Genomic DNA, 20,086 nt, shown 5'->3' on the forward strand with positions numbered 1-20,086 from the left:
TGAGTCATTTTTATAGTGATAATGCCCCCAATAGAGGTGTGTCGTTTTGTTTGCGTACAAATTAAACTAATAATTTTACCTAAATAAATTGTAACAATACAATAATTAATTACTCATCTATTTGCGGAAGTCTATAACAATTTGGGACTCACCACTGTCAAGGTAGAAATTAAAGGAACAATACAAATGAAGATGTTTCCGTGTTAAAATCTGATAAAAGCCAAGAGGCTGATTGCAGATGGTTAAAAAAATTTAGTACGTATATAGCATTATCAACTCGTAAATAAAGAAGAAAATTGTGATCTATGGTGCTTCCACAGATCACAATTTTCTTTAGTGTGTTAACAATACACGAGCATCAAGTCATAATGAAAAATGATTGATTTAAAGTGCTTACCAGGAATACTCTGCTTGAAGCATCCATGGGCAGCGATCATCCACTCGGCCCTGGTCTCAGCGAACATGACGATGTTCTTCTTGGGCTGGCATCCCAATTCACGCAGACCAGCTGCGAACCAAGTCGCCTCGTTCTCCATATCGGTGTACGATCGCCACTCATAGTTGCCCATGTTGTACTGAAATATAATTACCAATTTTATTTACTTATGAAAAAAACCTATCCTGTCCTAACAGTTGACTTAAAATCAACAATAGATAACAAATATAAAGAAAAAAGGTCAATTTGTTTAATCTCAGCTCCACATTAAAACAGCTCCAAATGTTTTTTTTAAATTTTTCACTAATCGGCAATGGTGTACCATGTTATATTTGGTGGCCACATTATAGCATGGTACACCATTGCATCCTTCTTAACCCCATACAAATAAATTAAACGATTATTACGAACGTAAACAAATTTTCATGAATAAAAATAAAAAAAACACGTCGTAAGTCGTCGTCGTCAAGGTTAGGTTAATGATTTACGCCCAAACTCAATAACCTATCTCAATCCATTTTTGACCAATCGACGGATTGTAATAGCCATCTGTCGACACAAGCTATCAATTCGGTCGGATCATGTCAGGTATGACATGACAGGATCTACAGGAATACAGGATCGTATCAGGTCGGATCGGTGTATGTGGATAGAGCTTTGTATGAAAATGACAGTTCAACTGTGCCAATATCTTAAAATTTTAACTTACAGCAGTTTTAAAATAATTAAAAAGCTATTTAATATATTTCAAACATGTATATTTAATATTATTTGTGCGGTTTTATTTACTTTATTTGGTTTATATTGGTTATCAAATAAGAGTACAAAGAGCGAAGAGATTGCATTCTATCCGTTCATGTTCAATCTGAGATTGTGGATTATTATTGGGTTCAGGCGTTAAACGATTAAAGCCAGCTTACCAGCTTCAAAAAAAGTTTAATTTAAATCTAAACATATCTTAAACAACCACCTCAAACATAATCATCAACATGACTGACATTTAGAGAAATTTGTGAACACACGAAAATCTTTCACAAACTTTGAAATTTCTCACCTTCTTAAACACTCGTCCATTTGGTTGTGGTTCATCTTCTTCACTTAAAACTGTCCTAGTTCCCAGACAAGGTTTGTCCTGCCATCTGGCGGCCGCAGCACGCAACATGGCCTCCATGGTGGTGACATTGTCCCGCACCAGACGCAAGTGAAGATTGCAAGGTGTTGACAGGGATCGGACTGTCACGCTGTTTGGAGTGGAATCTATGATTTGTGCCTGAAAATTAAATATATTACATTTAAGTACATAATGATTACAGTTTAGGTATTGATAACATAGCTAGTTACTTTACAACGAACAGCGTTAATTCTGTCTTGTCCGAATATGTGGATTTTAAAATAAATAATTTAAATTGAGGGTAGAAATATTTCTAAGTCGGAAACAAAGAAACTTGTTGTGTGCTTCCTTTAAAACATTTTTTTTTTTATGTTCGAAATTTACAATATACATGATTCGCAAAATAGGTTGCTAAGCTCAAAACTTAAAGAAGGACCAATTCGAGAAATTTTCCGAGAAAATTCCGGAAAAACGTATAGTCTCCATGAGCACAGCAAATTTTCTATATGTTAGCATCTAGCTACTATAGGCATAGTATAAAAATCATATGAAGGAGAACGTAGTTCGCGGGGCAGCTAGTATAAAACAGGAGTTCAAATTAGAAAACATCTAGTTTGAAAATTAAGAAGCTGGTGAGATTAAACTGTTGTAAAAGAGCTCTGCCACTCTTTTACCAGTTATTCCAGTATTTAAGTTAGTGTGTTGCCAGTTATTCCCTTCCATTTTACGCTCTTGATTTTAGAACTGGCAATAAATGTAAAATTAGAAGCATTTCTCTGTACTTTGTGTTACACATATGAATCAATTATTTAGAATTTTTTAATAAATTTTAATGCATTAATTATGAACGAAATGTAGTGTGGAACTTCATACCCAAACTAATCCACAATACTGTATTACGAGGAACCTAACAATTATTATTATTCGTGTAATGAAGAAAACAAAAGAATAGAGAAAAACAAAATGCAACAAAAGATTCTAGCAGGACTTTTAGAATATTGCAGTGTTAATAATAACCGTATCTTCAGATATTTTCTTAAGTCTACCCTATATAAAAGATAAAAATATTTTAAGTAAACGTTTACCTTAATACGTCGCGACATAGACCGTTTTCTCCATGGCCTCTGCAGCACCAGATGAACCGGGAATGAGAGGATATCATACATGAACACTACCATCCGGATGGTCTGCAGAACAGCTGACACCCACAAGGACTCCGGCCTGAGGACAGAAGAGAATAAAAGTTACATTTCACACCAACTTATTGGGTATGAGAGAATGTTTTACTTAATATAACTGATTTCTATCGTAAAGTGGAGCGTTTACTAAGATGATCCTTCAAGCAGATAGCTGTTATCAGTTATGCAAAGGCTAAACGTATGCATTAGAAACCTTGATCTTCAATTATTCAATCATAATCATTCAATGTCAATAAGCCACATCCGAAACGGTCAATTTCGATTCAATATTTACATATTTCAATTGAAATTTATTTATTATAATTGCTAAATATCAATAAGTAATGTGTTAATTATTAAAATGCGTAAAAAACCGTAAAAAATATTTTTTTGCAGCTCTTTCCATTTACTCGGTCAAAGCATTGTGCTACCATCAAAAAACGGCATTACAAAATTTAATATTTAAATTATAAACAAATAAAAAGGAAGTGGCTATTTGAAACTTCTTTGTGACACAAGGTCTTTTTTCTCAGTGGTTTTTTCGTGCTGTGAGGCTTTTAAGGTAAACCCTTGACTATTAAGGTAATAAATGACACACCAAAGGGTTAGAAATACCGTGGAATATAGTCCTAATAAAAGTACATATGTATATATATTTAATAAAGTCTCTTTCAATCGACGGAAGATATATAATTAAATCTGTAAAAAAACACTACCAGCTGTCCCGTCCAACGTTTTGCGACATAAAGATTATTATTTATAAATGTGGGTTAGGGGTGAAGGTGAAGATATGTTTTTTTAATGGCAAATAAAAAATACTAATGCACAGCTCAAAACAGTTTTGTAAATCCTTTCTTAATTAGTCTTTCTTTTTTATAGAACAGGAGGCAAACGGGCAGGAAACGCTTTTTTAACGGATTGAAGCTATGTATTATAAATTTATAATTATTTTACATAATTTTAAATTTGTCCGACGTTTCGCGGGCCTTAACGTATCACATCTCAAGAAAAGGTTATTATCTATGAGTAAATGATGAAGGGGTTAGGTTTTGACATTCAACACGTACGACCACGTGACCACGCACGCTGTAAAATAATTATTAATTTATAATACATAGATTCAATCCGTTGAAAGTGTTTTCTTTAAATGTGTAAAAGTTATGTTAATAAAAGACAACACTATAGGCTCTCTTGATGTTAGGTAATACCATCGCCCATGGAATTTTTAATTTTTAAAATTAATTTCAATGCCAGAATACTCGCGAGTCCGTTGACGGCCCTTTAAGAACTCTTTTCTTGAAGGAACTAAGTAAGGTGAGCCTCCTGCCCAGAGGTGAGAAGGGCGCCAACGAGAGGCCTTCATAAACGTCCTACATAAACCATGCTGCGAATTATTATTTTATATATATATATATATACACACGATAATTTCATAAATAATGTAGTATATGTAATGTGATACTTGTCATAATGGGTCCATTTAGCTATCGTAATGGATGTTTTGTTATAACAGTCAATATACAGACAAATAATAGAAAGCTTTTAGGTGTCACGACTCTATAATATGTATATAATAATTGACTTTAATGACATGACACATAATGAACCGTGACACTTACTTTCTTGGCCGGCTGAAGTTGGTACTACCGTCGCCATTTGGAAATGTCAGACTAACATTGCCAGTCAGCTATCAAATCCAACTAAAGTGTATTATTTTTATTCCTTTTATTATGGCAAAGTTTTACCTTAACGATTTTATATTAATAGTACAGGTTCCTATTTTTATTTATTTATTTATTTAAGCCTAGAACTGTATTTTCTAGATACACATATAGATTGTTTATAACGACATTTCAAATTATAAATTAGCTAAACTGACTTCAATTTTTTAATTACTGGCAATACATATATAACTTATATGTAAAATTCCTATTAAGACAAATTTTCACGCCACTATTTGTGTCAGACGCGAACTTTAGATTTTACTGATTAATAAATTAATATTACATATAAATAGACCCATTGTGATAAATAAAGATATATATAATCCTTAGGTAAATTATTTCATTAAATCAGCCCGCATAAGCCTTGTAAATAACCTCCAACTTGACAAAGGGCATACAACACAGATTTCCTTGTGCAATTTACTCAAACAGTACCGTTTCTAAGGTATTTAAATTAAGACAATTTTTACCATCGCCTTTTGCGGACAGGTATAAGACGATACTGGAGGCTTCGCAGTATTTTTACCACGACAAAAGCTTTTGTGGAGACCGCGCGTGTACCCAAAAATTACCCCACAAGAAGAGAATCTAGGAACAATAAAGTACTTGAGTGTACATAACGCCAGTTGGTTGCCGTGCAATGCACCATTTCTTTATACAACGGTAAAACTAAGAAGCCTGCATACAGATTGGTTCAATGGCTCATCTAGATTTCGGCCCACATAACTCCATGATGGGGAAAAAGCAAAGACATTTCCATCCCGTCTATCAAACAAAACACCAATATCGTCTATGTATAGAGCTCAAGTAACCATTTACATAGATAAAATCTAGTATGTACAATAGATACTTTGAGTTTGACACAGATTATAAATTCTGTCCTCTTGAACTTTAGAGTTATGTTCTACATGTATCATGTTTATATAGACAAGCAAATAGACATTTAACAGAATAACACCCATTCGTTATCGCGTCCTAAAATGCCAGTTTCAGAAGCGATAATCACAATTAGATTATAAATAAATACTATTATTCCGTAATATTATGTATTAGTAATACCGATTAACACTTAGACACACAAAGGTTAAATAATATTATTGTATACAAAGCCACTTGATATATTTGCTAGTGAGCTGAAATTAAAAAAGCATCTTATACCTAATTGTTAAGCAAAAAATTACCAGTAATTGGATGAACATATTTTTATTTTTTAGACTTTTTTTTTGTTTTCATATATTATGGTACGGCATACAAATATTCAAATAACCCTTAATTTTCACCCCTCTATAATTATCCCCTATTTTTTTATTTGTTAATTAAAAGCTTATGACTTGAACTCTGATAATTATTATCAGAGTAGAGAAAATTTCAGTAAACAACCTAAAACGATATCATTCCGCAAAACCGAAGTCTCTGGGGTATCACAGCAAAATGTTTCATGTTGGTATGTACTAAAAAGGTTGGCTAGGTATTAAGGAGAAACGAGGTTCGCGGTGGCAGCTAGTACTAATAAAGAATATTACAATACATATTTTCACTCAGACTTGAAATGTTATTAATAGTTACTTAAGAAGTAAATCTATTACGTTGAAATCCATCAATTGTATTCAACTTAGATGCACAAATGCGGATGCAATGAGACGAGCTCGCCGGAATTCTATTACAACAAACTCATGAATGAAAACGCATGCGCACCCCCCACCCCTTTCCCCGGGTCACGGTCGCCCATGACAGACGCATCCGACACTGACCTAGCAATCCCATTTACGATTTATTGATCCAACGCTTTTTATACATTAATTGACGTTTGGACATATAACTCAGATAACATACAATGCATATAATATGGTAAATGTATGGTAACATGTTAGTAAGTGTTCCGGCAGCAGCCTTATTATTATTATAAGACCACATGGATACAGGGAGTCGTCGTACATCCCCTCTGCTTCACAGAGAGCCGGATGAGCAACCATACTGCATACGGAGACCTCCAGGGTCGCTTCCGCATTCTACCACAGCCTCAACGGCGAAGCTAGATTACCTCCAAAGTGCTCAGCCTTTGTAACCTAGGCAACAGGTGAACCGGTCACTTTTTATACGCGTGGATTTTAAATTGAAAAATTGTTGTGTCGAATTCAACAGCTCAGTTTTAGTAGTCTTTAAAGAAGGATTCAGTTAGTGTTCATCTATATTTGTATCCCTCGTAACTGAGCCAAAACTTTCTCCCAAATCCCCGAATCCAAATTCTAATAGGTGTTTTGTGATGTTGATATAACATTGTATAAAATTATTACAAAATCATATATTCCTTACATAACTAGAAACACTGGTCTCCGTAAATTTATAATGACGTTGGCATTACATGCTTCTTATGTAACATGGTTCCTTACTGTCAAACGCGTCAGTCATAACAAATTGATCACGTGATTACCGGTGCATTGTCCGTGAACCGACTTTCCTTTTGATATTAAATTTTCCTGAGGAAACCCGCAAACTGTGTCACCTCTTGGCTCGATATTTCCTTTCAAACATGTCATATGTTACGCGGACAGCGATGACGCCACATCATTGCGTCCGATGTTATCCGACTCATATGTTCTAGCTATCTATTCAGACAGCTACACTTTTTATTCTAGGTGCATGTAAGTAGACAGACAAATTTGAATGAAGTACGAAGAAAACTGCGCTCTTTGCTTCATGGTCTCAAATCTCTGTTCGGGTATAAAACAAAGTAGCTAGCTGGTGCCGTAAGTCTTCGTTCCTAAAGCACTATTAACCATAATGTTTCTAGAACCTTCTATTCAAATTTAAAACTCCTTTCTCTAAGAATGGCTGAAGGTTCGTATGGCTTTTAAATCTTCGTTACCTGAATAATACGAAAGCTTTATTCAGACAATGCAAAAATATATTAATACTCTAAGCTGCGGCCGCTGTCTGGAAGAAGGCCTCGTCCAACTTTTCCCATCCTATTTTATTTTGTAACATCGAAATTTTTTCCAGCTTCGATCCCGTCAGCCCATCGCTCTATTAGTCTACCCTTGTTTCCTCTTCCTTTTGGGCCAGTCCATTCCTATACATATCTATAAAACGGTATAAATCTTTATACATCTGTATAAAGGCCTACTCGGCTCATCTCCATTTAAGTTACTCAGCACCAATAATTCCACGGATACATTCACTGTTCTGCTTATCGCATAGTTTAATACCAAGATTCTTTCTATCGCACGCTTGCACGAATAATTTGCAATGCCCTTTGCACTGCAAATTATCCATCCGTTATGGAGTATCATAAAGTGACACAAATACCAGTCTTGGTGACACTCGTCCCACTATACCCTCAGGAAACCTCAGTGTACTAGCCTTTGATATGACGAGAACACTGACGCAACTGTTATATCCCATGTGAACTCAATCACTATAATTGCCTAATCACTATGTAACCTTGCGCCGTGGACTTTGATCTACCTGAATGTACTACGTTCTGGTTGAACAAATGTTTACGATTCTATCCTATGTGTTTTAATTTGTAAACAATATCCTTAGCTTAGCGTACCGATATTATTAAAAAGCCGCAACGCACTTGCAAGCCCTCTGTCAAGGTGTCTACGGGCGGTGGCATCGTTTGCCCCTTACAAAAAATATTAATTCATTCAGAACACACGTTTCAGGGGGTAGTTCTTTAATGAGGACCACTAAATGTAATACAAATTCCCATAAGAACTGTCATTCAAACCGAGATAAACACACTAGCAGCTTAATAAGCGCGTGTATTTTGAGTAAATATCCAACCAACCTATTGTTTTTGTACAAAGAGATTGCAGTATGTACACACACTGTGTATTACAGTTTCCGGAAGCCTATTACAGTCAACTACTACTTTGAAAGACAGTTCTTATGAGAATGTGTATTACTTGGTCTTCATATTTAAAGAGCTACCCCCTCAAATGTATGTACTGTAAGGATAAAAGTAGTTTGTATTGAGAAACATTTTAGTTGTAGAACACTTGTAAACGGGTCTGCATTACATAAAGCCAGTCAAACAAGCATCGGACCAGTACCGAATGTCGAAGCAAGCGACCAAGCGAAACGGTAACGCGCCGCCAACTTTCGCCTCAACGACATATTTAACAGCAATTTTAACGTTAAGTAACCGTCTTAAAAGTCTTACTTATAAACGTTAATTAGCGGTTAAATATCGTCTTATAAAATACGGCAGTAAAAAAACGTTTGCAATTTACACGTGGTAGAAGTGAAAATTTAAAAAAAATTGGTTTCAAGAAAATTATTATTATTATAATTTTTACGTTTAATATCAAATATTAATTTTGATAGACACTACAATACATCAAATAGACTTTTTTCACAATCGAAATGTAGTATTAGTCTTTTCTTTAAACTAATTTAAATCTTATGAATTTATGTATCTGTCTCTTATCATCCATCACTTTAATTTCATCGACTTTCAAATCACAACGATGCTAAAAAAGTCTTCACTTCAAAAAATAAAAATAGCCTATAATCTAGTAATATATTAAGGTTTATGTAAAGTTTATGAGAACACAGATGAAACAGATGGAAGACCTCTTTCAAATCCTTCCATGTGTCTCTCTTCTCTACTATTCATCATCACAACCACAGGGCAATGTGATCGGCCCATTTCCACTTTAACTTTTTGAGTGTGTTACGTCTATAAGGCTTAGTATTATACACTATTTTCTTTCTTTATCTTTGAATATTCAACGAAGAATATCCGACTTCAATAAAATGCTCGTTGGACCGAAATTTTGCGCTGATGAAGAGGTAATCGAACGAAACTGAAGCATATTATCAGGCTAAAGACAAATCGTAATGGTATCCATTTGTATATAATCGTTGTATCGCTCTGGAAGGCTATTAAATTATCACCAATATCACATACCAAAGACAAAATATTTTCTATGTTAGTTTTCGAACTCTTCCTATCTAATTACGCATATATATATTAGTGATACGCATTACTGTCCTTTATTGATTTATTGCAATTTACCAGATCATACTATATAGTATGTTACAAGCTCTATTATCTAAAATATATGGCAGAAATGCTACAAAAAAACCTACTAGCCATTTTTAAGCAGACTAAAAATGTTATTAATATTAATAAAATTGTTAATACCTACTGTATATTGATTGCTAGTAATAAATTATGTTTAAATGCCACATGATAAAAATTTGCTATAAATTAAAACCGAACCTATCTCAATACAATTTACATATTAATTACTACAATTGAATAGTAATTCAGTTTTCAATGTCATGTCAAAGAAATTTACATTTCATTTCAATGTTATATGCTGGCTTAGCACGGGCGGACATTTTTAATTTTTTTTTTTTTTGTAGAGATTGATATGTTCTTTAATAGTGTGGAATATGTTTTTGATCTATCGTCCATAGTCGCAGCCCGGGAGGCCCAAGAAAGAGAAAATCCTTACTGCAGTAATCCCTAACCACGAGTTTATCAAACTAACATAAATATTCTAACAAACAGTAACTACTTTTTATTTCATTAAAAAAATACAATTAAAATTACTCACTTTCTATTATACACACTCATTATCACAAACAGTACATCCGTCAAGGCACTGACACACAATAAACCAACTCGTATATTAACAGTCATATATGTTCTTGACTCGATAAGATAAACAAAAGATTACCTACATTTCCTATCAGTTATTAACCGATAACCAATGTTTGTTTTAAATAAAATTCTTTAACCGCGTTAGAGACGTTTAATTACAAATTTATTCAATAAAGTTGTATTACCAACAAACTCCGTCTAACGCCCGAACCCAATATTTATCTACAATCTCAGATTGAACACAATCTGAGATCAGAGGGTGACAGTCGATCGATCTCCTATCTGCATCGCAATAACCAAACCCTACGAATACAATCCATTTTTGGCGACTGATAGAATGCAATCTCTTCGCTCTTTCCACTCATATTTGATAATCAATATAAATCAAATAAAGTAAATAAAACCGTACAAATAGTATTAAAATATACATGTCTATGTTTAAAACATGTCAAATAGCTTTTTAATTATTTTAAAAACAGGTGTAAGTTTAAATCTTAAGATAGGATATTGGCCCAGTAGAACTGTCATTGTCATACAAAACACTATTCACAAACACCGATCCGACCTACCAGGGATAGCTATTATCGACAGATGGCTATTACAGTCCGTCGATAGATTATTGGCATACTGTTATCAATATTTGGATTATGGTGTCTATGTCGTATCGTCAAAAATGCATTGAGATAAGTTGGGTTTGTGCGTAAAAGTACTTTTTAAAACGCCGGCAACGCACTCGCGAGCCCTCACTCTCGATTATGAAGGTGTCCATCGGCGCTGATATCACCAAACATCAGATGCCCATTTCTATAAAAAATAGTGCAGATACTTTCTAATTGATGCCGATAACAACAGAGTCCCAAGGTTTGCGTATCTGACGTGGTTTTAAATTCATCGTAAAGTTTTTCTGACGTTAAGTACTGGTTAATAATAATTATATAAACCTTTATTTAGACAGAAATTTTACTTTAAGTTTAATCTTAAAATTGTCTCTAGTGAGTCGGAGACACCGACAACCCGTGGGTACTTTATTTTCATTAATTTTGTGACAATTTATAGGTAGTTTGCTACTTGCTTTTGTGTATTATTAAATCTCAAGGGTAATACTAGAATAATAATAATAATTTATTTGCAAGAATATGATAAAAAAAATGTTTTGTTGGTACAATCTTAAAGCTCGCTTATGCTACCACACACAATGGCGTGCAAATTTGTCTTAAAAGGAATTTTACATAGATATTACATTATTAATCATAATATAGTCAATCCTTATATTATTATCTCTACATCATCGTATTATTGAAACATATGATAACGTTATCAAATTAATATTAATTATATTTCACGATAACTACATTAAATCAATTTTTAGAAACTGTGGTTGGAAGCTTTTAATGTTTATTATTATAAACATTAATTGTCATATCTATCTCTGCACCAACTATCAACAGTTACACAACACGAAAACGAAAACTTGATAAGTTTAAGTAATTCAATAACACACAAATCGATAATTTATTGACTGTCATAAAGCACGCCTAATGTACTGTCCCGTGCCGATTAAGACAGTAGTAATTACGTTTTTTAGTATTTCAAACTTTTATGTACCTAATATGTAAATACAGTAATAAATGCTATTATTATAATTATTACACATTAAACATATTATAATAGTACTTACGTCTCATTCTCGTCTATAAACATTTCAGCTCCTAATTGTTAATCTGCAAAAAAAAACAAATCAATTAATTTCATTAAAAAACATAATTATGGTAGGGGAGCCCACGATGCTAAATGGGGATTTACTCGAGCGTCGTGGAGACCTATTGGGTTGCAAAGCTTAGATGATAAGAAGAAAAAAATGTTAAATGATATATACCTTTTCATCGGTGGGGAAAGCGGCTATAGATGTTTAAATATGTAAAAAAAAACTGTTGCATGGACATACTCGAGCGCGTCAGATATTGATAGCATCAATGTCCTACGTATTTTTAATAATGTACGTATGTTAATCTGATCATTTGCATGATGGGGGTGGTTGTACGTAAGGGTTAAAAATGAAAAAAAAAAAATTTAATCGAGCGCGTCAGGTTTTCTAAGGGGGTGTTAAGTGCACCAAAAAAAAAGCTCTCATTCAATAATCTGACGATTTCGAGCTGACGCAAACTCGCAGCCATTATTATAATGTGCAAAAAAAAATCGCCATTTTGAAATACTCGAGCGCGTCAGATTAAGATATATATGGTTCAGATTTATATTCTAAACGTACTGTCTCATAATCTGACGATTATCTAGAGGGATTTGCCTGATCTGACAAAAAAAATATTAGAAAAACGGTTCACTCTAAAGGCCATGCCTGCAATTCCATTCCTGGGCGCTTAAAATTGTACTTATGAGCTCGCTGAGTTCAAAGAAATAATATTTCTATGCGTTTGAGTTCTCCCAGCTCGAAAGTCTGATAGAAGTTTCATAGAACACTATTTTTGAAATTTTCAAACCCCAATAAGTTTTGAATGGATCAAGCAATTTTCCCGCGGTTGACGGCGATCGACGCATTTTTTAAGCTCTAATTATTTAATTTCATCAAAAACGATAATCCGATATGAAATGTCGAAGTTATGTGATAGAAACACTTTTTTCAGTTTTCTTTCGTTCACGATATCTCTCGAACGAATCAACCGATTTTGACCAGTTTGGTGGCGATCGACGTCGTTTTTCAAGCTTAAAGATGGATTAGTTTTTTGAAGTTGATGGATAAAGCCGTTTAAAAGTTATTGCAAAAAAACACTTTCAAAAAAACAAATTGTTAGTTTTTTTAATTTTTCAAAATTTCTCAAAATCTATCGGTCCCCATCGGTTCAAATTCACATGAAATCTAATTTTGAGGGAAACGCGGAGAAGGAAATGTAGGCATCACGCAGCTGCACGCGTTTATCGCACGAATTTTATCGACGAAATTTTGTTATTTCGGCTTGCGGAAATCGTCAGATTATATATTTTTCAATATTCTTGAATTATTTCATTCAAAATAAAAAAAAAATTAGCTACGCTCGAGAATGTCAAGATGACGTTTTTTTTTTACAACTTTGCTGCCCTCCCCTCTCTTTACGTCACTCTCAAATTGTCAGATTAGTGGAATATACACTTTTTAGGATGTGATTAACTCACACTACCTTAATCTGACGCGCTCGAGAATGTCTGATGATCAATTTTTTTTTACTAATCTGATCCTGTATCCTTCACGGGCGGCCTTATATATGGGCCTCATATTTGGTGGAGGTACTTAACCGGGTACAAGGTATCCCCCTGTATATTAATCTGCCGCGCTTGAGTAAATCCCGAAATCCCCTCTTGGGCTCCCCTACTATAAAACATCCTACCTGACTTGTGATAAGGCCTTTGGATATGGACATGACAGAAAGCGTTGCAATACAAATTTCACGATTTTGATTTACAATATTCCTAAATTTAGTGAGACCCAAATTCAAGAATAATTTATTGATGTAGGTAACATAATGTACACTTATAAACATCAAAAAAATATATTAAATGCTTCTAATTTTACATTTACTGCCAGTTCTCAAATCAAGGGCGTAGAACGGAAGGGAAGAACTGGCAATAAACTCTCCGCAAGTCTTTTTAATCGCCAAGTTTTTTCTTTTACACAACTCGTTGATACCATATAATTTACATTTTTATTTATGTTTTGTTATTATTTATGTTAACTAAATTTAAATTTTGTATTCCTCAGGTATACTATTTATCTCTTCTTTCAGAAGAACCATTCTGATAGAGCTGGTTCATATCCATAGATACCACCCTCATACTTTGAAATCTTTAAGTGTTTTACAAAGTATCAGTGTGCCGAAAGTTGGCAAACTCTTGTAAATAAATAATAAAGTTAAGTTTTATTATTAAAAGTTGATAATAATCATCAAATATAGATAAATAAAGAGAGCTTAAAAGATACTTTCCATTTCATACTAACAAAAACATTACAGCAATTCATCATATATGCTTGGAGGTATCAAACAGCATAGCAAGTAGTATTGCAAGACTTGTTAGAATACAAAATATGGTAGCAGAGGTGAACGACATACGAGCCGAGACCATGTGCTAATTATACACGGCTGTAATGGGCAAACTTGAGAAATATTTAAATGGTTACGTGCATTTATAGCTTTCAACAAATGTAACTGGATAAATTATAAGAAGTAAAGAAAAATATGCAAAAGATGTATTAGAATTGCATCAATGGGAAAAGGGGAGGTCAAAGAAGTCAGCAGACTTAATTCTATAGCCTAATACTACTAGGTAGCATACTACTGCTCCATCTCTTCTGCTGAAGAGATGGAGCAGTAGTAATATAGTACGACGAAACAGCTAAAATATAATCATAGACAATAATATCCAGACTAGACAGAACATTGAACTGCTCAAACCAGTTCCACTAATTAAATATACAAGATAAAAAATTCAGATAACAATTTTATATAATACATATTCTGTCTGATGCCAGAAGCTCTTGTACTTAACCCAGATCTCTTTTTAAAATATAAAAAATATGTTTCAAAAAGCTTGTTGCGACATTGTATTAATTTAACAGTTTTATTAATTTATTAATATATATATATATATATATATATATATATATATATGTGTGTGTGTGTGTGTAAATCACACAAACAATCACCCATACTACATACAAAGATAATTAATTTTAACGATGTTGTATTTATGACAATAACGAGCGGCGATTTACAAGGTAACTAGAAATTATTGTCATTCTTTTAATAAGTATATAATGTTATATTTTCTAGAAAAAATATAACCTCCGGCAATGATACACATTATATAAGGAATCGCAGTTAACAAATACCGCAAAGGATACTGTTAAATACCATCAAAAACATATCGTGTAAATAAAGTCTTGCATCACAGTTCTTCTAACGTAAAAAGTTGTGATATCCACATAATACCAAGGCGGTCAATTAATTTAGTCCCTACTGAAGGGACGTTCTGTCTTTAGTTATTACATAGTTTATCCTGTAGGTACTGCTTCAAGAAACCGATAGTACGGATAGGCTTGGAGGACGCACTTGCTGTATCACCAGATATTTCAAAGTAAAGCGGGAAACGGAAGAGTGAGGCAAAAGGTGGCTCCCTGATGTTAAGTGATACAACCGCCTATGGAAACTTCCACTGCCAAGGTTCGCAAGTGCGTTGCCGACCTTTTAAGAATTGGAAAGCTCTTTTCTTGAAGGACCTTAATTCCAATTGTTTAATCAATTACCGTCTAAAATTCATATTTACGCGTTTAAGAAATTCAAAAGGGTATTAATGATACATATCAGAATAAGCCTATTAGACTAGAATTAGGACGGCTGATGGAGTCGAGTATCTCGTAGTTAAATATTAAGTAAGGTAAAAGAATAGTGCGTGCGTACAAAGTCCACAAGTCAGAAGTAAAACTTCTTTGTAAATTAATTATTACTAAGGTAAAAGCCACACAGGATGTACCAGTATATGATCTATAGATATAGATATTTACACACCGTATGCGTGCTAATGATAATAGAAATTAATTAAAAAATCTGCATTTACTCAACAAGACGTTATGCGACAGAATTTTCATCTAAAGTTCTAATATGTAACTACAAAACGAATACATCAACCAATAGCGAGTATTTTTTCTCGATCTGCCTTTCTCACTCTCTCTCAATCGGTCTCAATCGCTCTCTCTCTTTTCTTCTACAAAAACGCTGCACATCTTCGTGACATTCCGCAAAAATATTACTCTCATGCGCCTAAAGATGTTTCACTTAAAATAATAAATATTTGTAATGAGAAATAAAGTTCTTGAAAGATGTAAACATTTATTGCATTGCCATTATCATAACCTTGACCCGATATCAAATGTAATGCATTTTCCACAATTATTTATTTACGGGAACACAGTTTATAAACTTTGGAGCGTTGCCAAGACGTTTAACAATGGCCTGGAAGTTGAAGAAATAGGTCTATTCGGCCTAGTAAAAATATTTTCTATTATATAAATACGCGTGTGACGGTATTTCTAATTACACTCCTCTGAAATGGCTCCACCGATTTTCGTGAAATTTTGTGTACATGTGCTGATCGGACGTCTATTTTACGTCCCCTTAAATGTTAAGGGTGGTTCCCCTTTTTTATTTTATTTTTAATTTTCGAGGTGGATTTTTTACCTAGATGAGATTGATATGAGAAGGAAAAATTAGAAAGAGAAATTTAGAAGGCACACAGAATCATTTACCGTAGATTAAGAAAAACAATAGCTTTAATGTATATATGTTGTATTCTGCTATAAGGCTATAAATAAATAAATATAAATAAAAAATATATACTTAATTATCACTAATAAAACAACTCATTGTTATATATAAAAAAATTCATGGGACATCTTTAGTATAGAAATAAATTTTATGACTTTATTTTATGCCTTAATAAATACGCTAGTGTTATTTTTACGAGTACCTAAAGTCTCAAGTTTATTTTTATTTTGTCGTATTATGTAACACATTGTGTAACTTGTTATGTACCATCTATATACTTTACTCGATAGCTATCAGAAAAGTACAATAAGAGTTCTCTTACTTTTAGGTAAGATTCAGAACTATGACTCTTGTAAGTAGTTTTTATATGAAATAATTTCTTAATTATCCCATTATTAAGCTAACATCACATTTCATTCCTTAAACTTGAATATATCATTTTGCCAGCTGAATTGGATTTTGAATCTACAGAGGCTTACTACGTATTTTGGTATCTGATGTACCAACATCCTAACAGAAACCCAGCGCACCCTAATAAAATTTTTTAGCAATAATCTCAAATACATGCGCACACATACCCATTCACACATACTTAAGTATAGAATAGAATATTATAAAGATGAATAATTTGTATGTCAGTATGTTTGTAACGAAATGGCCCACAAAGTACTGGAGCGATTTAATAAATTACTTCACCATTTGAATGCTACAGTATCACCGATTAATATAGGCAATTTAAGTTGCAAGTAAAATAAGGATCCTTGTTAAAACTGTAATAATGTTACCCAAGCTGTAAAAAAAATGCTTATAAAATATTTTTCAATGCAATGCGCTGTTTAAACTATTTATGATAGAACAAAAAATTATTCCAATATTAAAGAGCATATCAATGTCTACAAAAATGTTTTAAAACTAAATGTCCACCCGTGCGAAGCCGGTACGGGCCGCTAGTCTTTTATAAGACTAGTGTTTGATTAGTTGTAGCACTAAACCAACTTTTTCTCAAAAAACCGGTATAAACAAATATATGGTGTACCACGTAATGACTCATTGTTATCTTACCCACAACACAGGAACTCTCTTGTGTGACTAGTCATATTTGAATTATGTTATAATTTGTTGTTAAATATATGAATATTAAAAATAAAAAATAAATTTAAATACGCAGCTAAATTATCAAGTATGTATATATTAATTACCTAATTTCGTACATAACATTTTATATTACAATAATACATTCAATAAAACTACTACAATGGGCAATTAAACACAACTTTTATTAGTTGTAATATTGTTTATGGTTCATAATTTCGTTAGCATTTATTTTCCTAACAATATTTGTATATATGTTTAATTCATGTGTCTTTTCTCAGCATGGAACATTACGATTTAGGCTTTAAAGTGTTCAATAAACACTTCGTATAGTCTTTATTAAATACACTTTGTTCTTTTATATTATACACAATATTTTTCTTCGTCAAAACTTGCTTGCGTATATTTATTTTTCTTGTTTCTACCGAAAACACACACATATATATATAATATAGGAGGGGTCTCATTGATGTTATGTGATAAGATTTGCCGGCAACGCACTCGCAAGCCCTCTGGCATTGAGAGTGTCCATGGGCGGTGGTATCACTTATCATCAGGTGAAAATCCTGCCCGTTTGCCCCCTATTCTATAAAAACAAAGTATAGATACTCACATTGCCAGTCTCGCTACTGCGTTGCCTATTTAGAATTGGTATGCTCTTTTCTTGAAGGACCCTAAGTCGAATTGGTTCAGATACTAGTGGGCAACTGGTTTTCTGTCTTAAAAAACTCTCTTCAAGATGCTTGTGGTTAATGTGTGTGTGATTAAAATACACATTGTAATCACACGCAACGTTTAATTAACGTGACAATTAATTTCCAAGCAGAACGAACATTACAATGACGGTCAAAGTCCAATGTGATAATTGCATGACTACAATATTGAAGATCTCAATTATTATTAACCTCTTCGGTTTTTTAGTTTTAACAACGATTTTTCATTCCTTGCCAACGTTTTTCAAGGCAGTTTTTGCCGCGCACCACACTACCACTGTATTAAACCAACTGCCCACCGAAATATTTCCGAACCGTTTCGCCTCTGGGTTTTGGCAACGTGAGTGTCCATGGGCGACATGGTGCTCCGAATTATGATTTAAATTATTCTAGTATACAACTTTCATAATTCCATGATATAAACAATGTTATTAATATCTGTGCCTCAGGCCGTTGTATTGTATATACACTATCGCTATTAAAAATATAGTAGAAGCGGTATATTTAATGACAAATCACAAATAAATCGCCCGAACAAAATTCTGGCCATTATTCATAAATTTAATAAGTTTTAAACACAGCGATTAATGCAGATTAGGTACACAACAATATATTACACTTAAATTACAAATTATTGTTTAAAATATAGTATACGAGGAAAGAAAACTACGCCCAAGTTGCCCTCCTTTTATATAAAAAAAAATATTTTAAAAAGGCCGGCAACGCACTTGCAATATGATACACTTACACAGATGAGCCTCCTGCCCGTTTGACCCTTGTTCTATAAACATATATATAGTTTAACTAATGTTATGATTTCTATTTACGCCGAATAATATGATTAGGTCTTGCCTTGGCTTATTTACAAATAAACAAAAAAAATTGAGAATCGCAACTCATGAGTGACCTCAGAGTTCAAGGCGTGATCACGCTAGACAAATCTCTGGCCGCACTGTTGCTTACAACAGCGCTGTATTTTGCTACTGACTGAAAAAAAGCCGCCAGTTAAAAGCGTTCAGTTGTGGATCTCGAGACAAAAAATATATTCTTCAGTCTGTTACAAATAGTATTCAGTAGTGAAAATAATTGAATAATAATAATTTATTTGCAAGAATATGATGTTTTATTATAATAAAATATTGCACTTCATTTCTGCAAATTCAGGCATTTCTTAGTTTCATCGCTTAGATAATCTAACTCGAGACTATATTATAAACCAATCGCACTCTTTAAAATTACTTTTAATTAGTATTCTAGTAGCATTACTATTAGCAGCTAGTTTTGGGCCAGATTTACACCCAAAACATAAAATCCAGAATAAATATCAAAATTAGGTACGGATTCATTTAATCGCGTCGATAAAAACATCAGTGCGGTATATAAAACTTTGGACTTATCTCGCAACACTAATGCGGAAGCTAAAAACAGGTTTATTTTTTGTGTATTCAGAAGATTGCATAAGTATTGATTACAGACATGTTTTATTCAGCAAAATATCTTTAATTTGCATATTCATGAGCAGTGTGTTGTCAAGTTTATATATATAGGAAATGGCACTAGAGCGACAAAAACAACATAATAGGACTTAATAAAAACTAATTTCCTGTGTCCTGCCTTTTCCTTTATTACGCAGAGCGATCTTATCCAAAATTTTAAAAATACGTTATAAACTACGCGTCTCGTTCGCCATGGACTCCTAAACTACTTAACCCATTTCCATATATCAAATTTGCGCACGTATGCAGTTTGATTCGACTTCACAGATTGGATAGCTTACATATATAATTCTACCGTACATGTGTATTGTACTGAACTCCTCTTAAACGGCTGGACTGATTTCAATTATTGTTTTTTGTATGCGTTTTGGGTTATGCCCTGGATGGCGCGCACGGCGCTGCTGTCTT

The 20,086-nt window shown here is 33.3% G+C and overlaps 1 protein-coding gene across 3 annotated transcripts in view; it reads right to left on the reverse strand.

The window, feature by feature from the left end:
* The window catches only part of LOC110997829 (long-chain-fatty-acid--CoA ligase 4), a 51,471-nt gene that overhangs the window by 15,540 nt on the left and 15,845 nt on the right, over positions 1–20,086 (reverse strand). For 2 of the 3 annotated variants that reach the window (XM_045630514.1, XM_045630513.1), the window contains exons 2-5: positions 11,748–11,790; positions 2,633–2,768; positions 1,491–1,706; positions 398–575 (exon numbers count right to left, since the gene is read on the reverse strand). In XM_045630514.1, coding sequence (XP_045486470.1) covers positions 398–575; positions 1,491–1,706; positions 2,633–2,768; positions 11,748–11,770 — 553 coding nt within the window. In that variant the 5' untranslated portion in view covers positions 11,771–11,790. Of the gene's footprint in view, positions 1–397; positions 576–1,490; positions 1,707–2,632; positions 2,769–10,022; positions 10,120–11,747; positions 11,791–20,086 lie in introns of those variants that run through there. The other variant, XM_022266174.2, reaches the window with a different exon arrangement.

The sequence above is a fragment of the Pieris rapae genome, chromosome 12, assembly GCF_905147795.1.
Source record: "Pieris rapae chromosome 12, ilPieRapa1.1, whole genome shotgun sequence".
Taxonomy (NCBI): domain Eukaryota; kingdom Metazoa; phylum Arthropoda; class Insecta; order Lepidoptera; family Pieridae; genus Pieris; species Pieris rapae.